Raw genomic sequence first — 13,200 nt, 5'->3', positions numbered from 1 at the left:
CATCTGCACTCACCTGCCACATAGTCCCCAAAGCCGACCGTCGTCAGCGTCACCACCACGAAGTAGATGGACTCCAGCTCCGACCAGCCTTCGATCTGCTTGAAAATGACCGCGGGAATGGTCACAAACACCAGGCACCCGGCCACGATGAACAAGATGGTGGATATGACCCGGATCTTCGTCTGACTCACCTGCTTCTTCTATGAGAAAGAGAGAATAAAAAGGATAAGTTACCCGAACACGTACCGGAGGCGACCTTACCATCCATGTGAACCCGTCAGTCACTTTAGAGGCCTGCACATATATATTCCTGACATGTCACAATATACAGCAACAGTAATCATTTACCAGAAAAGTTTCACTTTTATCATTAAAAATCCATCTTTGATCTCCAGTCAGTGACTTTGCCTAGGCTGAGAAGATGGTCTGTAAAAAGACCGGTCACTGCTGCTCTCTCTCCTTGTGCAAGGTGACTGGTCTTGTCTCCGCCCCTTCCTGTAATAAAGACCGCTCACTGCTGATCTCTCTCCTTGTGCAGGGTGACTGGTCTTGTCTCCGCCCCTTCCTGTAATAAAGACCGCTCACTGCTGATCTCTCTCCTTGTGCGAGGTCACTGGTCTGGTCTCTGCCCCCTCCTGCTCTCTCTCCTTGTGCAGGGTGACTGGTCTTGTCTCCGCCCCCTCCTGTAATAAAGACCAATCACTGCTGCTCTCCTTGTGCAGGGTGACTGGTCTTTATTTTCCTACAAATGTTTTGCCCGGGGTTCAGCTTTAATTTTAGAGAACCTCCCTTATAAAGGAGCACCCCACTGCTTCTCTCCCCTTTAAACCATCTGCATAATACACAATCTCCTCCTCTGGAAATCTTTTCTGACCTTTCACCGATTTTTGAACATTTATTATTTTTGTCACCGGCATGAAATATGCAAATGAGCTTGTACGGCGACGCCGATTGTATCCAATGTGATATGAGGAAAGTTTCAGGATTTCTGACACTTTTTACCATTATAAATCTGAGGTGTTCGAGGAGATTTTAGGAAGCTCGAGAGAAAAAAAAAAGAAATGGCGTCTTTGTCATCTGACACCGAATAGCGTGAACCTTTTTAATCCCTAAAACGCAGCGTCAAAGCCTGAGATTGTGGTAACCGTTCCATCTTATCAGAGACATCTCAGTGTGACTAATCCTATTACTGTTACCATGGTGACCGCACAAGGGCTTTCCTGCGCTTTTGTATTCAAGCGGCGTCAAGATGGCTGCCAGACCACTCGTGATTGTGTGAAGGGGAATCCCAGCTGTATAGACTGACCTCTGCATCAAACCACTGTTACGCCTACAGATATACCATGTATCCGGGCAATGTACACAGATTGACTCTCGCGATGCTTTTCCCGAAGATGGTCCCCAGCTGATCGCCGATTCCAGCCAATAGGAAGCCAAAGAGAGGAATTCCGAATATGGCGTAGAGGATACAAAATATCTTCCCCCCTTCCGTGCTCGGTGCGATGTTCCCATAACCTGTCGTGAAGGACGGGAAGGAATTAGAAGATTAATTATACAAATACAGTTCATATAAAATCATAGAAAGTCCGAAGTTACGTCAACACATTATCATTCGCTTTGGGGAAGCGCTAAAATTTCTGTCAGGTTCCTATTTATGTCTGCGACCCCATTGGGCAGACTGTCCCCCGTGACACCAGGAGAGGAAATAGGAGGAACAGTTGTCACCAGAACAGAATGGGACAGAAATAGTATTTTGTGGTCAGAGTTACTTCGGTTTCCGAATCTTCATGACCCCTACTGATACCAACCTGATGTGTGCCATGATTTTGTGGGCACGCTCTAGTGAAATGATAGAACCTGGGGAAGGGCGGGAGGGTCAGACGCGACTTCGCCGTGACGTGACGAGGAGCTCCCTGTCCCCCTTCTTAAGGGGAGGAGAGCCGGCGCAACTCCTCCCACAAACACGGCCAAGATACCTTGGCCTATTACTTGTCAGAACATGTAACCCTAAGGCCTGGTTCACACCTGGGCGTTCCTACGCTCTGTAAAACGCTCAACATGTGAAAACCAATGATTGCCTATGGGCATGGTTCCCACCTGGGCGTTTTACAGCTCGCAGGAACGCGCTGCAAAACGCCCTACGCCCAAAGAAGTACAGGAGCTTCTTTGGGGCGTATTTGCCGTGCGTATCCATTGGGATACAGCCGGTTAGCCCTCGGAAACGCGCGTTTGTCATGCGGTTTTTACTGCAAATCGCGGTAAAAACGCGTGGCAAGAAACGCGCGACAAACGCGCATATTGGATACGCCTAGGTGTGAACCCAGCCTTCCTGTTCTTGTTTTTGTCCCCTTTGGAAAGATTTCCTTTAACTTCCTGTCAGCTCATTACACCTAGATTGTATTGGCATTATTGGGGTGCTTACTGCCCATGTACTCCTGACATAATGAACTTTTGGCTAGAGTATCAAATGGTTAAACTTCCTTTTTCTTGCTGTCTGTGTTCCGTCGGGGAGATTTCCGCTCACTTTCTGACCCAAAGGCACAACAGGAATTGAGATGAAATCTCCCCAAGGTAATGGGAAATCTCTTCTTAGACAAGGACAAGTGTCCCCACTGGAAGATTTCCCCTCTATTTCTGTTCAGGTGACAACGCTAGTATTTTGGGTTTCCAATCTTCTTCTGTCCCATGACCATATTCAGCAGGACCAATAAAGAGGGTGGATCTCCCCGTCAGGCACAAGGATGGCGATATAACCTGACAGAGGCTCTAATACTGCATTCTGTATCCCTGGTTTGTATTGGTACCACTATCACTGGCTGTAATTCACTGCTTACTAGGCTATCAGTTATGAACCTTCGTCGGCCCGCCTCCCTGATGTCACTGAAGGCCCATTGGTGGCTGAGGACATCTGCAAGCTGTGTAGGAGAAGACTGTCTGCATGCCTACAGTGGTATCCTGCTGTCTTAAAGGTACAGGGTTTGAGGACGATCTAAGTCTGTAGTGCATGCATTGGAACTGATTTAGGGTCTGATGTTTATGCATTGGGGCTGGTCTGAGGTCTGTATTGTATATTTTGGGTCTGGTCTGAGATCTGAAGTGCATGCATTGGGCTGATCTGAGGTCTGTAGTGTATGCATTGGGGCTGATCTGAGGTCTGTAGTGCATGCATTGGGTCTGATCTGATGTCTGTAGTGCATGCATTGGGCTGATCTGAGGTCTGAAGTGCATGCATTGGGCTGATCTGAGGTCTGTATTGTATATTTTGGGGCTGATCTAGGTCTGTAGTGCATGCATTGGGGTGGATATAGGTCGGGTCTGGTCTGAGGTCTGTAGTGCATGCATTGGGGCTGCACATGTTCTGTGTGTGTATTAGTTACTCAGTTGTACTTCTAATGACGAGTTAAACTTTTATTATTATTATTATATAACAATGAATAATGTTACTCTGCCATGAGCATTAAACAAAATAAAAGCAGCACTATTGTTCGCTGGGACGCCGGTTGTCCAATCCTTGTGAACATGACACTTAGAGGCTAATGTATAAATGTTCTGCCCAACATATACCAGGTGGGGGGAGGGGGGGGTGTTGTATGCACAGTATTCCTGACACTACTTGGAGCCGAGGAAATTGCATTATGCAGAGGAACGTTCATACATCATCCCATTAATGTGGAAAAGCTTGCTGACCCGGGCCCCTGCTCTAACCCCTCCCCATTCTATCCAGGACCATATACAGTCATGGGCAAAAATAGCAGGAATTGCGCGCAGCTCGCGGCTCTCTGCCGCCGTCTTCGAGATTTCTATAGACCTTAATAAATAGAACGGTGCGCGGGTAATGAACCTGGAGGGACTTCTTCCCAGCATTGCACTTTTAAACTTCCGCCCGCCGAGAACCTGTCACATAACGAGATCTCAGTGTTGTCCATCAGATGGAAATGATGTAGAAATCATTTTTTTTTCAATTATGATAATTTTTTCAATTATGAATGAACAGGAAGTGCTCTACATCACTTCCTGTTCATTCATGATTGTGGATATAGTAAACACACTCTGTCCTCATGTTATGAATGATCAGGAACACTCAGCATAGATGATTTCTGTTCATTTATAACAGGGGATACAGAAATAGAGATTGAGGAACCTTTTCTTTTTCTTTTTTAGACCCCCAATATTTCCCTGAAGACTCTAAAAGTAAAGTAAAAAAAAGTATTTAATAAAAATAAATAAATATAAATAAAATATTGTTAAAAGTTTATAAAAAAGAAATAAAAATAAAATATTTTAATTTTTTTTTTTTAAAGTTAGAAGAAAAAAAAAACATTTTCGGTTTCGGCCTGACATTTTGTTTTTTTCATTTCGGTTTCGTTTCGGTTTTGAAACGTTCATTTCGGTGCACCTCTAGTTCTAACCATTCCCAACGCCGTAAAAACAAGGATGTGTTTTAGATATACATTAAGCTGCTGCTCACATATATGTCATTAGAAAACCTATAGAAATTGTTGGAGGTTATGAATAGCGGTCAGTGAGGGGCAATGGTCAGGCGGCCTCTCACCTATGGTGGTGATGACGGTGCCGGCAAAGAAGAAGGAGCTGCCCAGGTCCCAGTGGCTGCTGATGTTGGAGTAGTTTCCGATCGGATTCACCCCGGCGTTGTCTGCGTCGATGGCTTTCTGTGGAGAGACAATTCGCAATGGTCAGATTGCACTCAACATAGGAGCTACCAATCAGAACAAGGAGCAGCTGCTGATTGGCTGGCTGTGGTGGTGCCCCTACATCTGAGATGGCTGGGCCTATGACAACGTAGGAGCACAGAGACTTCCTCACCATGCTTACTACATAGATGCATTACTGGAATCAGCAGCTCGGCCAGGATGGAGGGGTCAGACTGTCATTTTAGGTTCACAGGACAGGAGTCTCCAGATGTAAAAGTTGTCCAACATTAACCTACACCTTTCCTGAGGGTGAGGGCAATTCATTTTCTCGAGGGGCAACATGAGAACCTGGGACTGTGGTGGAGGACCGCGGTACCGCAATACAGTGCAGTTGAAAAAAGCAGTGCATGCAACGCAACACACCTGCCGCACTGTAATGCATGGTAGGCGCATTGCATGGTTCATCACACAGAACCATGCAATTGACACACGGCATAGGTGTGAATGAGCCCTGCATGAAGCCTTATTGTCCCCACATAGTATGGGGCTCTTACCTATTTTCCTGATAGGCCAGAGGCAGGAGCCGGGACGGGGAGCTGCAGGAGAGGACAGAGAAAGATACTTTTCCACCCTCCTTTAATGACGGGGACGGGAACACATTTGATGTCACTGGCAGGGGCAGACAAAGGGCCGGATATGGCCCCAGGACCGTAAAATGCCCAGGTGAGTCCTACCTGCGTCTTTAGCTATTCATCCTCCACCTCTTCCAAAACAGAAATATACAGGATGCTGTTGCTGGCTTCTTATTCCACAAATGCTATTTCTCTGGCTGCCATTATGATCCTCTGTGAACAACGGGGTCAGCAGGCCAGGTAACAAGCATTTTCAGAAGGAAGTCAGCAATGGCAATCTCTATTATGTCTTTCCTTTTAGCAGGTCTGAGCTTCCACCACAACATATGAATACATCACCCCTTAAAAAGTACACATGAGGCCCCTCCATATACATTGTGGTGCCTATCCAGCAGGGGGCCGGATGGAGCTGTCTGTGCCTGAACACCCAATCAGTGCCTCTGCCTGCACACAGATCCCGCCCTGCACTCTGGCACTGTCCCACACTCATTGGCCGACAAGGCAAAGATGTACTGCAGTGCTCGTGTGCCAACAAAAGCCGTGCTGGTAGGAGACAGAGATGCAGACACAGGTACACATGTAAGCCAGCCAAAATGTGTTTTGTTTCATTTTTTGGGATTCGGCTCTGAAAGTCATTTTGTTTCAGCATTCGGGTTCGGATGAATCTGAATGTTTCGTTAATTTCGGAGGAGTAAAATGATCATTACAAACGGAAATTTGTTGCAGAAAAGTGACATTTAATGTCTATTTTCTTTCCTTTTAACTTTTGACATTCCACAGAAACAATAATAAAAAAAAAAACAGTGTTTCCCCGACAATTCATACCAGACCCTTTAGGTCTGGTAGGAATTTTAGGGGACCCCAATGCCAAAAAAAGCCAAACCCCCCCCCCCAAAAAAAAAACATGGGGTCCCCCCTTCAATTCCTTACTAGACCCTTAATCCGGGCAGCAACCTGGCAGGGCAGGAAAGCTTGTAAGGGGTAACAACTACCCCCTTACTCATTCACAAGGGGGGGGGCAGCATTTGGGTGCCCCCTTTATGAAAGGGAGTACCTAGATGCAGATCAGCCCTGCTGCCTGCAGACCCCCACATCCACCAGGCCAGCGTGGTGGGGAATAGACCCCTGTCCCCTATCCCAATGTTGAGGGCATGCGGCCTGGAATGGCTCAGGGAGGGAGGTGCTTGTAACCCCCCTTTCCTGCCTTGCCAGGGTGCTGCCTGGAATGAGGGTCTGGTAAGAAATTTTAGGGGGGACACCCCATAAAGGGTCTGGTATGAATTGCCAGAGGGACCGTACACTGTTTTTTTTTTAACATGGGGGCCCCCCTAATATTCCTGGTATGAATTGGGGGGGGACCGCACGCTGGTTTTTGTATTATTATTATTTCTGAGGACTGTTTTAACACTTTTGTGTATTTGTGACAACTGTCAGATCCTTTGTTTACATCCCATATGCGAGTCCTGAATGGCAGCAAAGAAGCGGAAGTTGTTACAGAATAACGCACAGCTCTCAGCTTCTTTCTTTATTTACATTATGTGACAACATTGTGATATTTTGTTGACATTTGGGACAGGAGCAAACGCTCCTTTGTTTCGTTCACAATGACATTCCGGAAACATTTTGGGATTGCATCCGAATTTCGTTATCAAACATTTGATATGTTCGGATTCGTTATTTCTGACATTTGGAGACTCGGATGCATCCGAATGCCCCAATTTACAGAAATTCATACGAATGTCAATTCGGAAGGAAACGAATCTGACATGTCTGGTCACAGGCTGGGGGAGGGACAAGAACTGTAAATATTATTGAACTGCAGCAGAAAATAATTAAGTCACCAGCAACTTACTGAGGCCGGAAGTCGTACATCATACGAGAATTTTGCACTCTCTATCCCAAATCCGACAAATCCAAAGTTCCATCAGACTGTGACGGCTTCCTCCTAAAAATGTCACTTTGTTCCATCAGAGCCCACGCTGAGATCTTTCTAAATATATTTCATCTGCTTCTCTATTATTGTCTCCTCAGAGCGTTGTCACTGACATTCCACACACATGACAGCCGCTATAACGTGGTGCAAATCCCTCCTAAAAATAATGCGGCTTCACTCTCAGCATCTCGAATATGTAGATAAAACCCCAATAGCTAAAATCTCATCTCGGCTTCAAAATGTCGCCGTCATTTCACAAGTCACCGTCAATCTTTTCCAAATCTGCATCTTTCATAAAAACAATCCCTGGTGATCCTGCCATTCAGGAACTTCCTGTTACAGGGTGACAAGGGTCTGTTCCTGTCTCCAGTTTTTGCTCCTGTGTTGTCACCCGGGCTTTTGATTGAGAATACAATTGTCTGTTTGTGGAAAACAGGGCGGTAGGGGGTTTAACCCCCAACCCCACTCAATCCCCCCAAAAAAGTGTGGGGTTTAGATACACTTTAGCACCCATCCATCATCAAGATGATCCCCCTTTAAAGTGGAACGCCAGCCAAACCTGAGGATCCATTTTAAGAGATGATTCTTGTAAATAAGCAGCCAGGTATTTGCAGTCACTTGTTTTGTACAGATCGTCTTTTGCAGATGATTCCCTGAGCACATTGCGCCCTACTTCTATAATAGCAGCCCCCCCCCCCCTGGTTCCCTTCAATGGCGCCCTGCGGGGAGACCGCACAGGAGCCGCTCTCAGTCCTCATTAGTCCCAACAGTCGTCGCCTCACCTTCCGCCAATTACCATCAATGTTCTGTAATGCTCACGCACAATGAGCCATTCCGATGACCTTTCAGGAACAACTTCAGCTAATTATATATAAAGGCTGCCCAGTGCACTCATGTATCGCTGAGCTCGCTTGTCAATTTAAAATAAGGACATCACATCGGCCTTTAAGGTCCCCACACACCTTGCGATAATCGTACGGTAATGGTGGGAAATCCCGCGATCGTACGATTATCGCAAGGTGTGTGGAAGCCGTGCGACCTCTACTACTGTAAGGTTGCACGACTTTAAACTTACGAACATGTTCGAAAACCCGCCGAGCATGGTACGATGTTCGGCAGGTGTGTAGCATGTTCGTAAGATAAAAGCCGGACGGGCCGGTGTGCGCAAGCGCACAAGGCCCGTTCGGCATTGCGGTCATGGGAAGCCCGCCCCTCAGGGGGCGTGGCTTGCGATCATCGCAAGTACGATCTGCCTATATGCAAGATAGGCAGATCGTACGTTTTTTTAAATACCTTACAACCATCGCAAGACAAAAGTCTTGCGATGGTTGTAAGGTGTGTGCCCAGCCTTATAGACACACACCTGTTGATTTGTGAAATCAGGCTTGCAGTGACAGAGGCCTCTGTGTAGGGTGATAGGAGTTCTAATGGGGATTCCCGAAATACAGAGATTACTTTACAGGTGAAACTGGAATAATTAGAATATCGTGCAAAGTTCATTTATTTCACTAATGCAACTTATGCGGTGAAACTAATATATGAGAGAGACTCATTACATGCAAAGCAAGATAGTTCAAGCCGTGATTTGTCATAATTGTGATGATTATGGCTTACAGCTCATGAAAACCCCAAGAACCCCAAATCCACAACCTCAAAAAAGTAGATTATTACATGCAATCAATAAAACAAGGATTGTACATAGAACAATATCGGACCTCTGAAAAGTACAAGCATGCATATGTACTCAGTACTTGGTTTGGGCCCCTTTTGCAGCACTTACTGCAATTACTTTTGCACAATATTCTAATTATTCGAGTTTCACCTGTACATACCTGGCATACAGAACAATCCCTGCGTATGTGTTCCCTCTGTGTATGTATCAGTTTGGATAGAGGCGGCTTCTACAATCAAACTTTCTTCTGTACTTTGCTGAAATGTAACAGTTTTACCCACAAACGGCTCCTCTGATTGCGGAGGAGAATCTGCTGGATTCCCAATTCAACATGAAATGATTCAGGGCTGACAACGTCGTCTACAGGTGCTGCTCTAGGCAATAGGGAACTGAGATGGAAATAGATTGGACACTTCCTTTAAGGCAATGTATGGGAAGGACGGATATAAACCCTGCCCCTCATCCCCCAACACAGCGCCGGTGTTCTATCGAAAGTTCCAACTTATCGAGTTGCCCCACTCAATATGGCCGCCGCTTGGGTGGGGCACGTGAGATTAATAACGTGCTGGATTACTGTGATCCTAGTTCATTGTAATACTTCATTGCTGTGGTGCATGTGTACAGGGCAATGCCGCGGCTGGCACTCGTGCAGAAGAGCTTTCTTGCCCAAACCTTGTAGTTCTAACTAAACCGGAAGTCAGGCAGTTGGAGAACTCAATAAGTTGGAACTTTCGATAGAACACCGGCAACATAATGTACACAATGTCACCATGATCACACATCATACGCGGACAAAACCAAATCCAACACAAGACTGGGGCCTGGATCAGGGGCAGAACAAGTTGAAGTTGATGTGTTGGAAGCAGAAATAACGGACAAGTGTCAGGATTTGAGGGACCACATTGTGACGTGTAGACGACTGGGTCAGAGCAACTCCAAAACTGCAGCTCTTGTGCGATGTCCCCGGCCTGCAGTGGTCAGGACCGACCAAAAGTGGTCCAAGGAAGGAGAACTGGAGAAAACAGGGTCATGGACGGCCAAGGCTCATTGATGGCCGTGGGGAGGGAAGGCGGCCCGTGCAGTCCGATCCAATAGAAGAGATACTGGAGATCAGATTGCTGTAAAAGTTAATGTTGGTTCTGATAGAGAGGGGTCTGAACATGCAGGGGGTCACTGTGTCGCCTCAAAGAAGGGACCCATGGCCCCGAAATGTTGGCTAATTGACGCTTCAATAAATAATTCTTCAATAAATATTCAAAAGAATTGAATGCTTTTGAGTGCTGTGATCTCTGACTTTTATGAACACACAGAGCATTGCAGTTTGTTGTGTATGGGGCTGTGTAGCTGCAGACCAATCAGGGGGCCCATGCTGACCCGTGTCCACTACCAAAAGCATCTACAATGGGTACGTGACCATCAGAACTGGACCACGGAGCAATGGAAGAAGGTGGCCTGGTCTGATGAATCATGTGGATGCCCGGTTGTGCGTCACTTTCCTGGGGAAGAGATGGCACCATATGGTAACAGATCAAGCTAAAGCGACACCCGGGTGTGACTAATCTGTGCAGTATGAGACCTCACTTGTGCCTTTCTGAAGGACTGTCTTTACTACCCCTAAGCAGCCAATCAGATCCCAGCTCTCATCCTTCCTATGTTATACCCATATGCCGGGCTGGTTGGTTGTCATGAAGCAATACAGACAGTTTGCCTGAAAGACACTTTGATACATCAGGGGAATTGACAGGACATTGAAGTTAATTATCTGACAAACAGAAAATTCGGAGAGAACAAAGGAATGACAGATGCTTTAGCACAGAGGAGCCGAGGCTGAGTGCAGAGAAACCAGGAGTGGAATTCTCTGCGGGTGAATGTGCCATGTCACAATGTTTTATCATCATCAGCAATCCGTCTGCCATTCCCCCCCCCATCAGAAGACTTCGCCCGTCTCTGGAACAGATTTTCACAGAAATGCCACCAAATGCCGACTACGGGGAAGTTGTGTGTGTGTCAATGTAGATATAAACCCATTCATACATAAAGTGAAGCTGCAGGATCAAGTGCACTCCACATCACTGGATATTCACTATGCTAAGTGATCATTGTTTTCCTCTTTTAGTAACACAGGGTCATGGGCAGATAAGGCTCATTGATGGATGTGGGGAGGGAAAGCTCATTGATGGGCGTGGGGAGGGAAGGTGGCCCGTGTAGTCCGATCCAATAGAAGAGATACTGGAGATCAGATTGCTGTAAAAGTGAATGTTGGTTCTGATAGAGAGGGGTCTGAAGCTAGGAGAGATGTCAATTAGTATGTATGCATGTGGGATAGGAGGACGTTATATTGTAAGCTCCTCAGGGGCAGGGGGACTGGTGTGAATGTGCAACTATGTAAAGCGTAAATTGTCGGCACTACATAAATACCTGTAATAAATAAATAAATAAGAAAGTAGAACAGACATGCAGAAAGCATAGAGGAGCTTGTATGCAATGTATATAAAATGTATCTCCTTTAGTACTTGACACAATGTTTTGATTTGTTCATTTGTTATATAGTTTGAGTGTTTTATAAACAGACACCTTTAAGTTGCTTATTTGTTTCTAAATAAACAATGTAACTAAACAAATGATGTGTCAAAGTAAACAGCAGCGGACCGGTACACCAATCACAAGTGCAACAATGGAAACTTGTATTTTTTACATACATGTTCAATGGGGGCACAAAACCAAGTTAAAGTAGATGGCACCCCAATCACTCAAATATATCAATCATAAAAGATTCAACATGTTAAAGGAGAACTATGAGGTGAGTGGAAATCACTCGTCCTCATAGGTAGAGCTGGCGTGTGACAATGAAACTGTCACAGGTCGGCTCAATAGATAGTGAGGGAACACATACCGTCGCTCGCTCACTTCTCGATCTATCCCTGCAGAGAGCCATGACTGTCACTCACGGCTCCCTGCAGGGATTCCCCCCCTCCCCTTTCCGATCCTCCAGCGCTGACTGGCGGAACGGACGGGGGAGGGGGCGGGTACAGCTGGCTCTGCCTCTAGATAGGCAGAGCCAGCTGTCAATCACGCAGCTGGGTGGATCTCAACAGTAATGTCGGGATCCGTCCCGGCTGCGGCGGTCTCAGTATACCGCGAGCTACAGCTCACTATACTGTATACTGAGCTTTGGGTCATGGGAGGACGCTAGTTTTTGTCCTCCTGTGACACTAAAGAAAACTTTGGGGAAAAACACTGACCCCATAGTTCTCCTTTAATGTCATTTCAAAAGCTATTTGCAATATAGACAAATCTGCAGCTTTCATTACAATCTCTGATGATCCCGCCACCTAGGTTCAGACACTTGGTGCTGAGGAGGGGTAGTGATGGGGAAACTCCTGGGTTCGGTTTGCTTGGACATTTGTTGAATCCAGCCAGAAATCCCATTTTGGTGAACAAACAAACCAAACCCGGGGCCGCCTTTGTTCCAGCAATTAATAACGCATAGCATCATTGCATTATTTTTCTTGTTCCTGTAGTGAGAAACATCCTTTATTACTTCCTCTGACATCATCACCAGGCTTGTAAAATGTTTGCAGGGGCAGTTGCTCGGAGGGCAGTTCCTACTTCCTAGTGACTTCCAGAACTACATCTCCCCTGCACACAGTGTATGGGCAGGATCTTAGGAGTCTAGGCAGCAGCATTGTTTTGTTGGGAAAGTAATCAATGTATACATGTGGAGAGGGACAAAGAGGAATGCGATAGGAGGAGTTCTGTAGTCCACCAGGCAGAGCTTCCAACGCTGGTTCACTGAGAGGCCAATACAGGGAGTTAGGAGCACAATGAATTTCTGGAAGATCAACAGGTATTTGTTTTGTACTACTTGTGGTCTTAAAGGGATAAACAGGGGAACGTAGACATGCATTGCAGAGATACTGAATATGTTTTTGTTTCATTTGCTCAGATATACATTTTTTATGCCCTTTATGTATCCTTTAAACTTTGCTTTAGAAAGAAGTAAATAATAATTCCATGCAGAGCTGTTGTTTTCTCCGGGAATTATTGTGTGTTCTGGGGCCCCGGAGTCCATACCATGCTGATAAATGGCACCTAAGGATGGGAATGACAGGCAGTCAATAAAGGGCATTCATCTATGAAAGTTTAGCCCTCGCTGCAAATGCTGGAGAGGGATTTGTCTGCACTCAGGCAGCAGAGTAAATCCCTGCAATGCCCAGGATCTGCCTTTGATAATATCACACGTTGGAGTTGTTGGACTTTTTCTCATTCTTCTCCAAATCCTGGAGGAGCTCTTGGGGGGGTGCGGTAGGG

General features: G+C 46.1%; 1 protein-coding gene across 1 annotated transcript in view; it reads right to left on the bottom strand.

Moving 5' to 3' along the window:
* Positions 1-13,200, bottom strand: part of KCNK10 (potassium two pore domain channel subfamily K member 10) — a 33,065-nt gene that overhangs the window by 15,242 nt on the left and 4,623 nt on the right. The window contains exons 2-4 of the mRNA XM_018563354.1: positions 4,553-4,670; positions 1,343-1,515; positions 14-200 (exon numbers count right to left, since the gene is read on the bottom strand). Coding sequence (XP_018418856.1) covers positions 14-200; positions 1,343-1,515; positions 4,553-4,670 — 478 coding nt within the window. The remainder of the gene's footprint in view (positions 1-13; positions 201-1,342; positions 1,516-4,552; positions 4,671-13,200) is intronic.

The sequence above is a fragment of the Nanorana parkeri genome, unplaced genomic scaffold (genome assembly GCF_000935625.1).
Source record: "Nanorana parkeri isolate BGI_ZX_2015 unplaced genomic scaffold, ASM93562v1 scaffold658, whole genome shotgun sequence".
Lineage (NCBI taxonomy): Eukaryota > Metazoa > Chordata > Amphibia > Anura > Dicroglossidae > Nanorana > Nanorana parkeri.
The sequence above is the reverse complement of the archived record's forward strand: the minus strand, read 5'-3'. Positions and strand labels throughout refer to the sequence as shown.